A 17,124-nucleotide genomic window follows, 5' to 3' on the forward strand; every position below is an offset into this window, starting at 1 on the left:
AGCTGGGACTACAGGCGCCCGCCACATCGCCCGGCTAGTTTTTTGTATTTTTTAGTAGAGACGGGGTTTCACCGTGTTAGCCAGGATGGTCTCGATCTCCTGACCTTGTGATCCGCCCGTCTCGGCCTCCCGAAGTGCTGGGATTACAGGCTTGAGCCACCACGCCCGGCTTTCTTGCCTTTTAATGGATCTTTTACCCATACATGATTTTATAGTATCCTGCACATGGCCATTTGTAGATGTTTCAAATGTTGATACTTTTCATTATACCATACTGAAAACCACAATTGTTAATATTACCAAGAATCTCATTAGAAAGATGTTAAGTTTAGGGACTCTATTAGGTTCAGTGGCAGATACTGAAAATTAGAATTTTCAAAATTCTAAGTTTGAATTTCTAATGAAATTTTTGTTGCAAGCTTGAATTTTATCATTGGCAACAAATACTGTCACAGTTGTTTTTGTCAAAGAGACAGGCACATATTGTTCATTAAGATAATGTCTGCCAGATATCCATGTCTGAATAACCATAGCTTGCCTACTAGTTATTTTTTAAGTAAAAATCGTGTTCCATCAAAACAGCAGCTAGTTCAGCTCACAACTCAATCTCACAAATGTTTCCCTTTGATACAACCATAATACTTGGGGATGTGACATAAATACTTTTAAGGATACCTCTCATTTATTCACATAGAAAATTAAATAGGACATGTAGTCAAGGGTGCAGATGTGAGGATTTAAAGAGACAATGAAAAAAGCACCTAACATCCAGATTGACAGGTGAGTATCCAAAGTTTGATTTTCCTTGCTCTGTTCTTCTCATAAGCTACTCTCCACTCTTTCCACCTTTCCTTTACTTCTTAGATTCCTAATACAGTCTATACTTATTTTCATTTTCTTACTTAATTCCTTGTAGCCTAGCTTCTACACCTACCACTCTAGTGAGTAAACTGTTAAAGATAATCATGAGTCATTAAATCCAAGTGCTTTTTCACAGACCTCATTCTTTTAAACCCCTTGAAGCCCTTGGCCCTACAAATTGTCAATCACTTCCTCTAGTACTCCTACTTCTTTTGATGACTTCTCTTACACAATCTTTTCTTCTACCTGCCCTGGTAAATAGGGAAATTTCTTAAGGTTGTACTCCTGCTCATTCTTTATTTTATGTTTTTATCACTGTTGAACATGCTCATAGTTCAAAGAATTCAATTGTCTTCCAAGTCCTGTTATTAAAAAAAAAAAAAGCAGGGTTAAAATTAACCCGATTATGAATTATAGTTTTGCCAAGTATAAATAAAAATGCTGTTATGATTTTACTTAAATAATTTTAATCTCAAGTTAAACTTGAAATAAAATTTTTACTTATATTTACTTAAGTTAAAAAATATTCAGAAAATATAAGACTAAAAAACCATTAATAATTCTAATCATCTTAACTTTAGAATCTTTTTTGCAAAGTCACTAATTTACAATTAATGTAATTAACTAGGGTTACACAGTTACCTCCTTTACTCTTTCTTAGCTCTACAATCTTTTTTACAGTCTATTCCTTTGGGGGACATGGTAGTAGTGGCATGTGGATCTCTCACGACACAGGAAATAATACCAAAAAATGAAATTAGATTCATATAACATTAACCGTCTTTGGAAAGCAGCAGGGGTTAAGCAATGTATCACGAGTTACGAATCTGAAGTTGATAACAGTTTTGTGCCTTAGTATATCACTTGAAATGTCCACTTTCTTCTTTCCAATACAAATACTACTATTTGTCACTGACATATTTTTGTATACTAGCTACTCTTAAAATTTATAAGAGGCAAACAAATAAGCCCTTGTCTGGTGTTACCTGCAATTCCTACTAAATGTACCCTGTTGTTACAGCTAGACTTGACTCTATGTCCACTTATAGGCCAAAGTACTTTGGAGAGAGTGGGCTTTGCCTGAATGACTATGGATTTGCAAAAAGACAAGTCAGATAAGGAAGAACATTTCAGAAGCAACAATGACTAGGAGAAGATGAAGCACGACAGAAAACTTGGTGATAATACTGATATTGTGGAAAGTTAGGTAGAAACCAACAGACTGGTAAAAACTCTTTAAGATTAGCTGGTTGCATAATTTTGCTGAAAAACTGATACCAGTATTTGAGGATTTATACAACTTTAGAATTAGAAAATTTCCATTATGAAACTTTCTTTTAAACTCTTAACTTCTGAATGAAAACAGGGGTCTTGTGTGTCTCCTTTGTCTTGTTCCTAATGGTCATGCTCCAGAGGCAGTTGCAGAGTGTTTATTAGCTTTTTAGCTCTTTTTACTTAGCTGAATATAATTTAGCTATTCTAAGTCAAGTAAGAGGAGGATACATCAAAGTACTATAGTGTGATCAACTATTGATAATTACTACTGCATACATTTCTTTTTAGATATATGACTCTCTATCTTTCTGTAATTATTAATAGTTCACTTTTTCAGGATAACTTTCAACATACAGGTTGCCTTACTGGTTACCTACCGAAGATCAAGACCTTGATTTTGCCAGATATTTTCCATAATACGAATAATTTGAAGTGTTAGCATATCTTGCCGTAAATCTGAAATTCAAATAATACGTATCACCATTTAATGCCACAGATGCAAATTTGGGGATCACGCCATCACATGGTTTTCAAATGAAAAACAAATACAGATATATTTATCTTCAAAAGAAACTACAGGAAAGCAATATTCTGATTCTTTTAAAAAAATGTATAAATGAGTGTGTATGTCCACTCAAAGCCTTTATATAGCTTTATTAATTTATAATTTTTTGAGATGGGGTCTTGCTACATTGCCCAGGCTGGTCTCAAACTCCTGGGCTCAAGTAATCCTCCAGAGTAGCTGGGATCACAAGCATGCACCACTACAAATGGCTCTTAATATTCTGATTCTTAAATCCACTTTTAAAGTCTTTGCATAAACATATTTGAATAACAATGTAGGATAAGTGAGCATGTATCTCATAAAAACTTTTAATTAAAGCATTTATAGTAATTATTTTTCTGAATCCTTAAATTTGAACATATGTTTATATTAAAATATTGGGATCAACAGAATTCACTGCTGAAATGTCATTTCCTATTGAAAATCCATCCATGGATCCTCCTTCACTCCCCCGATAGCCTTTTCCTCCAAATAAGTACCTTCTTTTATATGGTTCCTAAGCAGATTACACTTTTCCTTTGTACCATGCTTGTAATTTCATTTTTATGATTATTTATTTAATGTCCCTCTTTTCTCTGTTAGGCTGTAAGTTCCAAAAGGGCAGGGATTCTGTTTTCTTCACTGCTAAAACCCCAGGGCCTAGCACATAGAATATTTATGGAATGAATGGATACTCACACAGCTAAGCAAATGATAATTAGAAACTGATTAAAAAAAAAAAAAAACCAAAACAACAACAAAAAATACTTCTCTACACAGGTCCACGAGAGGGGGGTTGGAGGCAGGGAATAGGAAAAAGAAAAAACAAAAAACTGATTTCAGGACTTCTGATCTAAGCCTAGTACTTCTCTTCTTTTCATTGATTATATATGCATATTTCAAAGGTCAAGATATCTGATTAATATTATGTATTTTATCACATGTATGTATTCCTTAAATGGCTTTCAATAGTTTTCATGGTTCATAAATATCCTGAGTATAAAAAGATAGCTAAATTCATGCATCATAAGCTCATTAATACTCTTCCTTACCATCCCCATTTTTAAAGATGATCTCATTGTTCTGAAACAGTAACTCTGACATGATGTCTGGGTTCTCCCAATTCAACCACAGTGGCCTTTTTGCAGAGGACATAATTCGACACTCTTCAAGCCTTTAAAACAGTTAAAAACTGTATTAGGCACCTTTGCTTTATTATTCCTTTACCCTCAAATTTATTTTAAAATATAAATACCATACAGCTTTTTGAAGTGTTATAAAGATTTAAAACTTTCTCCTCAATTTTTATTTAGGAATCCATTTCTAAGGAGTATAAAAAAATACTAAAAGTTTTAGAAGTTATATAATTGCATATGAATTTCTAACAAATATATAGAGATATACCATTAGTTTTACAGATATTACATTTCCATTTCTTATCCTATGATAACAGAAATCCTGGCCATAGAAGTTTTTAAATTCTATTATTTAAGTAGTAAAAACTCATTCTGAATAAAGGCAGTACTGAACTTAAGATAATTTACTACTCTTATTTTGAGGGTAGGAGAATGACAGCAAGAAGCATAGATTATTGAACATTCTAATTATAATAGACATTTTGACTTTTCTCAAGATTTTATCCAGAAAAGGTATTTATTTAAATGTATCAATGAAACCCCCAAGACAGTACCTGAGATTTCCTAGTTGATGAGCAGGGTTTAGAGGAGATAGAAAGCCCTGTAGAGCATCCATGAAATCTGGTCGCCTCATTTGCTCAACTAAAAACTTCATCTGTACCTGATTAAAAGGATAGTAACAGTAAGAAACTGACTTAATAAAAGGTAAAACTACTGCTAATCTCTTTTACACATGAGAACCTCAGTACTGTACAGTCTCTGAATCTACATCCTAGACTGGCTGCCTTCTAATTAAGAGGGTTTCTACAACACAGAGCGGCAACACTCAGAGACAGAAGCAAGACTGGCAGCACTGTGTACCCCTCCCTGTAAGATGACATCTACTTGGTGATAGTAGCAATGCTTTTGGCTGTAGAGCAGGGCTAGTCAATTATGGCCGGCAGGTCAGCTGCCAGTTTTTGTAAGTCAAGTTGTATTAGAATACAGCTATACCCATTCATTACACATTGGCTACTTTTACGAGAATAGCAAGAGTTGAATAGTTAAGACAGAGACCCCATGGGCCTGCAAAGTCTAAAACAGTTACTATCTGGCCCTTTAAGAAAATTTGCTGATCTGTGTTCTAGACGAAAAACTAAGGAGACCATGTTGTATTAGCTTAATAACCTTACTTTTAGGCTTTTAAGAAAACACAGCATTCATACTCTCATTGTTAGGTAAAAGTGGTCTAGTGAGGCTAAAAGAAATTGTTGGGAAAAGGACTTATAAAAACATTTGTTACATGGAGTCTCATATTATATTCAGGTTTTAGTTGTGGCTACAAAACAATATCCCTTTTTAATCAATTCAAATCAGAGCCCAGACTGCTGAATTATCACACAATAGCTGGGATTTTATTTTAGGAAACCTTCACCTTTTGAAAATATAAAATGTGAGTAGGGGGAAAAAGTGGTTAGGAGTCAGGAATTAATAATAAATTAATTTTCATGTTGGAATTTAAATAATAAGGTTTATTTTTCTTCTTGTTATATATAAATGAATAGTTAGAAAATCTAGTCATCGCTGACTAGATAGCTCTTGTTCATGTAAAGGCATTTCTATCACTGACAACTCTAATAGCACAGTGCTTCATGTATTTTATCACTCATTGTTACGACAAAACACAAAGCCACTCAAAGTAACTGCTCTTGTTTCTATGACTGCAATCTTGGTTCCCTATCAAAATCTCATTTAAGCCAATAATGATCTGAGTAATGAATTTCATGTTCCTAATTAATCCACTGTATTATAGCCAATTTGTGACATTAAAACTCCAGCTTAGAAGAAATGCCTATACAGATGGTCTCCAACTTAACGATTTTTCAACTTTGTGATGGTGTGAAAGCAACATGCATTCAGTAGAAATTATACCTCAAATTTTGAACTTTTATCTCTTCCTACATGCATTCAGTAGAAACTATACGTCAAATTTTGAACTTTTATCTCTTCCTACGCTAGTGATATGCAACACAGTATTTTCTTGAGATGCTGGGTAGCAGCAGCCAGCTGCAGCTCCCAGTCAGCCATGCAGTCATGAGGGTGATCGACCAATACTCTACAGTGTACTGTGTGGCCAGCATATTTTGGATACTGTGTTTTGCGTTTTCGCATCCCAACATATCTACAAAATGCCCATTTTTGCCTTTAAGATATTTTCAACTTATGATGTGTTTATCAGGATATAACCCTATTATAAGTCGAGGAACATCTGTATTTACAAATATATCTAAAATTTAGTTTCTTTTTTCTTAGCTCAGTTACAATATATAAATACAATAAATTTTGTTCTTCCAAGGCAATCTAGTCCCTTCTTGACCACAAATTCCAGTATCAGAAAGAGTACAATTATTTTCTAACATCCTATATTTGAATTTATATATCACACTTCAATAAAATCAACTCACACACTGTATGACATTTACATTAATACAGTAACTTTCTTTTAAATTTTTTTTTTTCCTTCAAGTACTAGTAATGAAGATGTTGGAAAAATTCATTCAGTACTGCTAACTTACATTCTCTGTCCTTTGGGGACTCACTAATAAACGATTTTTTTTTTGTTTTCATTTCACTAGAGGTGAGGAATGAGCTTCCTTTTAAGTGTAAGAGGTGGTGAATTTAGGATGTGGTGGATTGGATTGAATAAAGATTAGGGTGTAGGAAAAGGTCATAAAAAAGTTTACATTGGGCTAGACACAGTGGCTCATGCCTGTAATTCCAGCACTTTGGGAGGCCGAGGTAGGTGGACTGCTTGAGTCCAGGAGTTGGAGATCAGCCTGGGCAACAAGGCGAAACGCTGTCTCTACTAAAAATACAAAAATTAGCTGGGAGTGGTGGCATGCTCCTATTGTCCCAGCTACTTGGGAGGCTGAGGTGGGAGGATGGCCTGAACCCAGGAGGTCAAGGCTGCAGTGAGCCGAAATTGCACCACTGCATTCCAGGCTGGGCAAAAGAGCCAGACTCTGTCTCAAAAAAAAAAAAAAGTTTACATTACATTTCCTACTCTTAGTTATACTAAGCTAGACTGCAGATGACTAGAGTGTGTGATACATTTACTGAGTGACTCGAAATCCATTTTAAACTTGGAAATGTAAAAACTAACTTCTTTCCACTCATTTTCAGGGTCATTATTGAGAGACAATAAATGACAGAATAAGGAAATAATCACTGTAAATACTTAGGGACCTGAATAAGAGAAAGGAAGGGAAAGTAAAGGGATCTAACATTTATTGGGCACTTTCTATGTTCCAAGGATTGTGACAGGTTCTTTGCATAACTCATGTAATTTAATTCTCACAATGGCCTTACGAAGCAGGTACTATTCCCATTTTACAGACAAAGAAAATGAATCTTGAGAGCCTACATAATGTGTCTAACACTACACAGCTGAGAGGCAGTGGAACTTGGTTCCAAATCCTAATCTGCTTGATTCCAAGGACCATCCATGATCTGTATCTACACTGGGCTTCTAAACAACTCTGCCCCACTGCAATGAAAAGAGTCTCAAACACAAACTAGAGTACACACCTTTTGTGTTTCATCCTTTTTCTCCTGTTTGAGAATGTCAGTTAAGTTAATGAGCTTTTCCATTGCCTCGACTTGCCTATTCAGGTGCTTCAAATACATCCCACATGCACGACAATAGGACTCCAAAAGCAGGCCAAACCTCTGGCTAACTGTTTTATTGTGCATCTCAGATCTAAAAGAATCATGCAAAATTAAAAATATATATAATAGTCTTAAATGAGTATACAAATAATCTTTGCTGAACAATTTAAACACTCATTTTCGAAATCCAATAAATGTTACAATCACACTAATAAAATTATTCAAAACCTGTAATTTAGAAGCAAAACCAATATGAGTTTCAGGTAGTTCCTGAATATGTGATTAAATAAACATCTAGTTTTTAGATTTATTTCAACTAGTTTTCATTTACTAATCTCAGTACAAGATATAAAAACATGAAAAAAGGAAATTGAGCACAAAAATAATCAAATGAAGAGGGAGGGAACAAAGCGCTCAATGAATGCTATTTGATTCTTCTGACACACGCCTACGCTTCTTGTTTTCAACTTAACTTCTGGGTTCCAAATAACACTTAAAATATCATATTAGATATAAATCTTTCTAAATTTATGCAAGATTATATGGTTTATGATCTGTAACTTTTGACTACTAGATATATCACATTCTACAAAACATTTTTTATTCTTAATTAGCTTGTTTTTCAGTAAGAACCATAGGAGTTTGACATTATTTTTCTGAATTTCAAGGTAAAATTTTTTTTCTTTTTTTTGGGATATTTTAATCCACACACACAGTGAAACCTACAGCAATACTCATCTGGACCTAGAAAATTTTACTTAAGTAGAACAAAAATCTTTAAAATATTTCAGCTCTCATTCATGACTAAAATTTAGTTCTGAATTTATTACTTTTTACATTTCAAAGAGCAAAAGTTGAGAAGCTCATCACTGGTACAAAATACTTTTAGTATGGAAAACTCTTCCAGTCAAACATAAACAAAAGTATACAAGTAATACATATTTGTAAATCTATTAAGAAAGCAAGTAATATGTACCTTAAGAATTTAATGGGAAAATAATTAGACTTACTTTAAATGCCAAAAGAAAAAGTGCCCGATCCTTTGATTAGTCAATGCTTTCTTCAGTAAAAATCTCACAAGTAAGTTATCCAAATATTGTTCATATTTTAGGACCTAGGTGATTCAAAAACAAAAAACAAATCAGGGTCAGTTTCTGCAAGGCTGAGCTAAAGAAAATTTTTTCAGAAAGAAAGTGGCTATTACTGGTCATAAATTTTTTTTTTTTCTAAAGCATAAAACTAGTTAGTGCAGGTTTTTAAAAAGGAAGTTGTATGGATCTAGAATAAATTACTATTTTAATTAAACATTATTTACTATTTTACATTATTTTACCTGTACTAGCTGAATTAAATACTGAGAAAGTTTGTCATCTGTTAAATATTTTTCCAAGCACCGAACAGCAAAACCTCGAACCATAGGATCTGGGTAATTACAGTCCAGAAGTTCCATAGCCTGTTCAGGTTTGATTGGAGGCCAGTCTTTTACCAAGCAATACATCTGTGTATGGGAAAGACAATAAATCATATTTAAAGGGGAAAGATAGTTGTGAATGAGCCATCTAAAACACTGCCTTAACTTCTGATTTTAAAATTAGTTTAGATAAATAATCTCCTTAGAATTTACAGTTCTAATTAGTTTTATCTGTGGAAATAATGTTAAGGGTATTTTTTCTACACTATATTACTATTATTAGTCTATTTCATTTCTTTTATTTATGCAGACTTTCTGAGAGAAAACAATTTAAGTGACATACCAATTTGTACAACAGTTATCTAGTATTCTCAAACATACATTTACCTGGGCTACTTCATCTCTAGAATTCCATTTAACAGACAGAAGCAATTTGGGTAGAATTTCGGGGATAGTTACACAATAGTGTCTGTGTGGGAGAAACAAAATAAAAATAAACACTCTTGCATGCTATTCAAAAGGTTTACATGTCTAACTTCTCAATATGCAATCTGTAAGAAGTCCCAAACTTCTTACATTACTAGCCTTTTTAAAATTCAAAGGACATCAGTGTTTAACATTACAGTTGGAAATATATTTACATACATACTTAGGCACAGTTATAATAGCAAAGAACACAAAAGGAAAATGCAAATGGATTATAAAGTACTTAAATTTAGTTAATAGTTAATAATGAATATATGTTCTACCACTCTTTATATAGTTCATATTTTTCACCTACTTATGCAACATGAATGAATCACAGAGTCACCACTTCTACTATGGTTACTGGACAAAATTTATGTCTTAATGGACTTTCTGCAGAAATGCACTGCAACTGGTTTATTTAAATATACCAGTATCAGCAACAGCAGGGTATGAAAATAAGGCATTATACTATTTGAAGAAACGTAAGAAAAAAGAAAAATGAAAGGGAAACCCTAAAAATTATAATATCTAGACCAACTAAATCATATCTAAATTGACCTAAAACTACTCTTTTAAACAATCCTAAAGAAAGTTGTATCAGGAATTCACAGTAAGAAAAAGCATTTAATGTGCCAACTACCAATGTAGTATGATTTTCTACAAATATCAATTTACAGCCATTGTTTTTAAAAAGGCAATGTTTATAGTTTAAAAATCATGTAAATTCTGCTTTATCTATTCTAATAGGTATGGTAAAAATATACCGAGATCAGCAAAGTCAGTTATTTTTTCTGCAATAAAGAAAAACAGAGAATCTCCATTTTAGCACTTACCTGTGGCTCCATAGAAAATCTTTCTCCTGCTCAGTGATTTCAGAGAGAGGATCTCGTGTAGAAATTGCTTTGAGCTGTTCTTTGTCGTTTTCCCTTAATTCATTGTCTCTAGCTAGTCTGTTACTCTGTAAAATAAAATGATATCTTATGTAGTTTTTTTTGGTCATATTTTTCCCCTCTGGATTCACGGATGATTTACAAAAAAAGCAAATAAATTTTCAATAAATTTTACATCACTAATTAACTGTTGTAAAATAATTTATTCTCATTGCAAGACTTTATTTTCAGAGACAGGAAAGAACCAATCTAAGATATAATATTTGTGGAACAAATCCAGTAATTTATTTGGTTAATATTACACCAATCACAGAATAGTAACTGCTGAAGTTAGCCAACAACAAGACCAGATTAGGATACTAGAGGATGGCAGTGAACAATTTACTTTTCCTCCTGACGAGGATCTTGTTAACTTATCTGTGACTGTTTTTGATGTAAGAGAGTAAGAAACACTAAAATAATAAAAATGTAAACTCTTTCATGTTCTTTGCCTAAACAGATCCTTATGATCACTGCAAGGCTTTCAAATTTAAAAAGTAGAAATCAGTAAGAAAAAAAGAATGAAAAACACCCCCATTAAAACACTGTATCCTGAATAGTAGAAAACTAAAAATATTTTTTTTGTATAATTCCAAGCAATGTATATTCCCTGCAAATATAGATATATTAATTGTATAATGAACAATGAGTACATATTAATGTATTATGCAAAACAAATATAAACCCCTTAGGATGGGTTACATATATTTTTAAGTGGCTAAAAATGAAAGCAGACATCCATGCCACCTGTTTGTATGTGTTTTTATGCTGTTAACTTATTCAGCAGGATGAAGAAATATTACTGGCACATATTTGTTCAAGTATTTATTAAATATGTACTATGTACCCCTTGTTTTGTTCTTGCTGTTGGGATTACAAAATAGTAAAAGACTCTGTACTAACAGAGCCTCAGTTATAGTGGGAAATCAAATAAATAAAAATATTGGAAAATTGATATAAGGTACTCTGGATGATGTAACAGAGAATGATTGAGAACACAGTATTTGTGATTCAAGTAACAAGAAGGAACCTTTATCCACACTACTTAAGGAAAGACTATTGCAGATGGAGAAAACACTGAACGTCCCGAAAATAACTAGTTTGGTGTGAAGGAAGAAAGCCAGTGAGCCTGATGGGCAATAGACAACAGAGAGAAGAAATGTAAGCTGAATTCAGACCACATAAAATTTGGAGGCCAGTGTATAAAGTTGGAATTTTATTTTTATTGATAGCTATTTAAAGAATGAATACCATGATTTGATTTGTACTTCATAAAGATTATTATGGCTTCTCTGTGAAAGGAGGGAGACCAGTTAGGAGGTTATTGCAATAGTCCAGGAAAGAGAGAATACATACTCAATCCTCGATTTACCAGGAAAAGAAGTTGCTACTGTTTATTTACTTATTTTTATTTGTTTACATTTTAAATGTAAAATAAAGAATAAAGTGATGGGGAAAACAATTTTATTAGACATTTTAATAAGAATTTAAATATAATAAAACCAAATTCTTATCTACATTTTCCTGGTTTTGAAAGTAAATATATCATTGTCAAACTAGAAACTATATTGTCAAAATGCAGTATTTTTGAAAACTCTGACGGCTCATAACTGTTGAAGGAAGGGCCATCTTGTTTTCTCTGTAACGGCAAAACATTTCTACTCTGTAAAGACCAATCAGAATGAGTCGCTCAAGGAGTTATTTTATTTCTACATTGTATACACAGCTACTTTCAGCATTTGTCCATTAAACAGTGTATCAGGTAAATTGTTAAAGTAGATTTAGAGGTTCAAGAAAATTTAAAAAAGAAAATTTTGGTGCATATAGTAAAAGATAAAAAGAATATTGTAAGAATATTGTAAAACATGAAGCTGTTCAAGTTCTTGTCACATGCTACATCCTGGATTGCACACACAGGATCGTTCCTACAACAAAGAATTATTTGGTGCAAAATGTCAATAGTGCTGAGGTTGGGAAACTGCTCTAGGCTGCTACTATCTATCTGCATTCATATTATGATTTGTCTAATGCTTGTGAAATATCTTCTTCGATCAGTTTTCATCTGTCATCATTCTAGGTGAAAAGTGAAAAATTCTGATTCTCAAGTGTCCAATGGAAGTCTGAAAGAAACCAACCAAACAAAAAAATTACAAAGACAGTGTCTGCAGATTTCTTCTATACTTCTGGAAAGATGATGCAAGACACTGGGCAATGCAATAAGAAAACTGAAGGATGATGTAATGTGATGATTTACTTCACTATTTTATCATCCTTCTAGGCTATTCTATCCTTCTTTTATATTTTCATATTATTTTAGTCTTCTTTTAGCATAGTTAGAAATAATGAATATGGATAAAATAATTTCTAGAATGATGAAATAGTAAAATATTTAAGATACAGAAAAACTAAGATCCCATGTCGTATCTTAGATTCACAAGTTTCCAATAGATACAAATTGTAACTGAAAAATAGAAGTTTTATTCTACTATAGAATAAGCAGATTTCTTTTCTTTGAAATAAAAGTTCTTTTAAGAAAGAATAGTCATCAAATATCAATCCTTACAAAGTTAGAATTGTTCAAAAAATAAAGTCATATATTTTAAATTATATATGCAGAAAAGATAATTCATTTTCCAAAAAGTAGTGGTAAACGCCTTACTGAGAACACAGCTATGAATCAATAAATTAGGATTCCTAAGTGCAATATACCAGGTCTTGGTGCTGCTGTTACTGTTAATGGGATACATGTGTTTTGGACTACTTGGCCCAAAATTAATTGGCTGGTTTATCTATAGCCAACAAGGCCAAAGAAAAAGTAATATATTTGGAAACACCAATGAACACAAACATCTTCTCTTGGCATTGACACCTTTGCCCTTGAGAAATCAGGGAGAGTTAATGGTTCTTGAACCTAGTTATACTGTGGTTCCAAAGCTACAGCCAAGATTAGACAACCAGATCAATATTTAAATTCCATCTTATATACACTCTTTCCTGGGGAACCTGGGATAACGTGGTGAAGACCTGCTGTTTTCTCTGCTTCCAACCTCAATTAACAATGTATTTATGCAGGCGTACCCTGTATTATTGTGCTTTGCTTTACTATACCTCACAGATACTGCATTTCCAACAAACTGAAGGTTTGTGGTGGTATCCCTACATAAAGCAAGTCTCCTGGCACTGTTTTTCCAAATGCATGTGCTCATTTTTTATCTCTGTGTCACATTTTGGTAATTCTTATAATATTTTAAACTTTTCATTATTATTATACATTATGATGATCTGTGATCAAAGATCTTTGATGCAACTGGGGGCACTATGAGCCAATTAAGATGGTGAACTTATTCGATAGGTGTTGTATGTTCCGACTTCTTCACCAACCAACCCTTGCTCTCTTTCCCCCTCCTCTCAGGACTCTCTATTCCCTGAGACACAACAATATTGAAATTTGGCCAATTAATAACCCTACAATGGCCTCTAAGTGTTCAAGTGAAAGGAAGAGTGCCCTGTCTCTTGCTTCACATCAAAAGCTAGAAATGATTAAGCTTTGTGAGAAATGCATGTCAAAAGCCAGACTGGCCAAAGGCTAGGCCTCTGGTGCCAAACAGCCAAGTTGTGAATGCAAAGGAAAAGTTCCTGAAGAAAACTAAAAGTGCTACTTCAGTGAATGAAGTATAAGAAAACAAAACAGCCTTAATGCTGAAATGGAGAAAGTTTTAGTGGTCTAGATAGAAGATCAAACCAGCCACAACTTTTCCTTAAGTCAAAGCCTAATCCAGAGCAAGGCCATAACTCTTTTCAATTCTATGAATATTGAGAGAGACAAAGATGCAGCAGAGGAGAAGTTTGAAGCTAGCAGAGGTTGGTTTAAGAGGTTTAAAAAAGAAGCTGTGAAGCAGCAAGTGCTGATGGAGAAGCTGCTGCAAGTTCTCCAGAAGATCTAGCCAAGATAACTGATGAAGGTGGCTACACTAAGCAAGATTTTCAATGTAAACAAAACAGTCTTATAATGGAAGAAGAAGCCATCTAGGACTTTCACAGCTATAGAACAGAAGTTAATGCCTGGCTTCAAAGCTTCGGGCTGACTCTCTTGTTAGGAGCTAATGCAGCTGGTTAACTGCAATGGCAGGTTTTGAGAGGATTGACTCCACATCTGAAAGAAGTTCTATTGTGGGTAAAATGCTATCAGATAACATCACATGCTGCAGAGAAATCTTTCATGAAAGGAAGGGTCAATCAATGTGGCAAACTTCATTGTCATCTTAAAGAAATTGCTGTAGCCAGTCTAACATTACTTCAGCAACCACCAGCTTGATGAGTCAGCAGCCATCAACACTGAGGCAAGACCCTCCACCAGCAAAAAGATTACAACTTGCTGAAGGCTTGGATGATCATCAGCAATTTTTAGCAGTATTTTTAAAGAATGTACATTGTTGTGTTAGACATAAAGCTATCACACACTTTACAGATGACAGTATAATGTGAACAGAACTTTTATATGCACTGGGAAACCAAAACATTTGTGACTCTATTGTGATTTTTGCTTTAGTACATTGGTCTAGAATCAAACTCACAATACCTCAGAGGTATAGCTGTACTTCAGTCTCAACTTCAAGGTGACTATCTCAGAGAGGTCTTTCCTGAACCATATATACATATATATATTTGCCTTTCCCCACAAATCCTCAGTTAGTTATTCTTAGCTATTGTTTTTCCTTCCTGGCACTTAACATGATTTATACAGCTGACCCTTGGACAATATAGGGGATAGGGACACTGATCTCCTCTACAAGTGAAAATCCATGTATAAATTTTGACTCCCCAAAAACTTAACTACAAATGCCTACTGTAGACTGGAAGTCTTAACAGAAACATAAACAGTTGATTAACACTTACTTGGTATATATGTACTATACACTATATTCTTGGAATAGAGTAAGACAGTGAAAAGAAAACACCATTAAGAAAATCATAAGGAAGAGAAAATTCATTTATAATACTATACTGTGTTTATTGATACTGTATATTTGTGCTGTCTTTTGGCCGGGCATGATGGCTCACACCTGTAATCCTAGCACTTTGGGAGCTAGCGGAGAGAGGATCACTTGAGCTCAGGAGTTTGAGACCAGCCCAAGCAACATAGTGAGACCCCATCTCTCTCTCTTGTTTTTTGAGACGGAGTCTCACTCTGTTGCCCAGGCTGGAGTGCAGTGGCGCAATCTCGGTTCACTGCAACGTTTGCCTCCCGGGTTCAAGCGGTTCTCCTGCCTCAGCCTCCTGAGTAGCTAACAGGCATATGCCACAACGCCCGGCTAATTTTTGTATTTTTAGTAGAGATGGGGTTTCACCATATTGGCCAGGCTGGTCTTGAACTCCTGACCTCGTGATCCACCTGCCTCGGCCTCCAAAAATGCTAGGATTACAGGCATGAGCCACTTACCCCATATCTTATTAAAAAAAAAAGTTTGGCTGGGGGCGGTGGCTCACGCCTGTAATCCCAGCACTTTGGGAGGCTGAGGCGGGTGGATCACCTGAGGTTAGGAGTTCGAGACCAGCCTGACCAGCATGGAGACACCCCATCCCTACTAAAAATACAAAAATTAGCTGGGCATGGTGGCGCATGCCTGTAATCCCAGTTACTCAGGAGGCTGAGGCAGGAGAATTGCTTGAACCCGGGAGGCGGAGGTTGCAGTGAGCCAAGATCGCTCCATTGCACTCTAGCCTGAGCAACAAGAGCAAAACTCCATCTCAACAAAACAAAAACAAACAAACAAAAGTTTATGTTGTCTGTTTACAAGATGACTTGTCTGTCTGAAATAAGGGCAACTGCAACTGCAGACCTCAATATATGGTACACATCAAGCAATTCAACTTTTTGCTTGTAATGTCATGACTTCTCTGCTTCTTGAGAGCACCTGCAGCATCACTAGAGGCTCTCCTTACAGGCCTCATATTCAGTGTTCACGGTATTGCACTAACCATGACGAAAAATATGCAAGAACTGAGAGAGATCATTTTTTACTGCAATAAACAATTTACTGAAGTGATGAAGTGCTCATGTAGAGATGATCAGCATTACACAGCATTTCTGTTTGTTTTGTTTTGTTTTTTCAGACAGAGTCTTGCTCTGTCACCCAGACTGGAATGCAATGGCGTGATCTCGACTCACTGCAACCTCTGCCTCCCCGGTTCAAGCGATTTTCCTAACTTAGCCTCCCAAGTAGCTGCGATTACAGACACATGCCACCACACCTGGCTTTTTGTACTTTTAGTAGAGACGGGATTTCACCATGTTGGCCAGGCTGATCTTGAACTCCTGACCTCAGGTGATTCACCCGCCTCGGTCTCCCAAAGTGGTGGGATTATAGGCATGAGCCACTGCGCCCAGCCTACATAGCATTTTAAGTGTATATCTTCAACGCTTGAGCTTACTACAATAGCAACAGAAGGTGGCTATGAAATTATTACAGTAGTACAGTATGTACTAGTTAATTTTATGCAGATACAATTTAATACTGCATCTTTATGTATTCTGCATTTCTCTTGACTATGAGTGGTACCATGTATGGTCTGTGTTTGTGTGTGTACGTTTTGATAAATTTTAACTTTTTATAATAGATTTGTGTATATTTTATGGTCACAAATGATAAAATAGACTTGTATCTACATATATTTTATGGATTGATGACATACCTAACTTCAGTTTTTTTGATACTTCTAGGCTATGTAGTTTGTCTCCAAGTATTTTCAAATTGTCACAAATCTCCAAAAAATTTTCCAATGTATTTATTGAAAAAAATCCACATATAAGTACATCAGTGTAGTTCAAATCCACGTTGTTCAAGGGTCAAC

The 17,124-nt window shown here is 34.6% G+C and overlaps 1 protein-coding gene across 2 annotated transcripts in view; it reads right to left on the reverse strand.

The window, feature by feature from the left end:
• Nucleotides 1-17,124, reverse strand: part of PIK3CA (phosphatidylinositol-4,5-bisphosphate 3-kinase catalytic subunit alpha) — a 90,813-nt gene that overhangs the window by 11,391 nt on the left and 62,298 nt on the right. For both annotated transcript variants that reach the window (XM_023184797.3, XM_023184798.1), the window contains exons 10-17: nt 10,177-10,301; nt 9,263-9,344; nt 8,798-8,962; nt 8,475-8,578; nt 7,384-7,555; nt 4,371-4,477; nt 3,733-3,854; nt 2,514-2,592 (exon numbers count right to left, since the gene is read on the reverse strand). In XM_023184797.3, the coding sequence (XP_023040565.1) occupies nt 2,514-2,592; nt 3,733-3,854; nt 4,371-4,477; nt 7,384-7,555; nt 8,475-8,578; nt 8,798-8,962; nt 9,263-9,344; nt 10,177-10,301 (956 nt within the window). The remainder of the gene's footprint in view (nt 1-2,513; nt 2,593-3,732; nt 3,855-4,370; nt 4,478-7,383; nt 7,556-8,474; nt 8,579-8,797; nt 8,963-9,262; nt 9,345-10,176; nt 10,302-17,124) is intronic.

Source organism: Piliocolobus tephrosceles, chromosome 2 (assembly GCF_002776525.5).
Source record: "Piliocolobus tephrosceles isolate RC106 chromosome 2, ASM277652v3, whole genome shotgun sequence".
Taxonomy (NCBI): Eukaryota; Metazoa; Chordata; class Mammalia; order Primates; family Cercopithecidae; genus Piliocolobus; species Piliocolobus tephrosceles.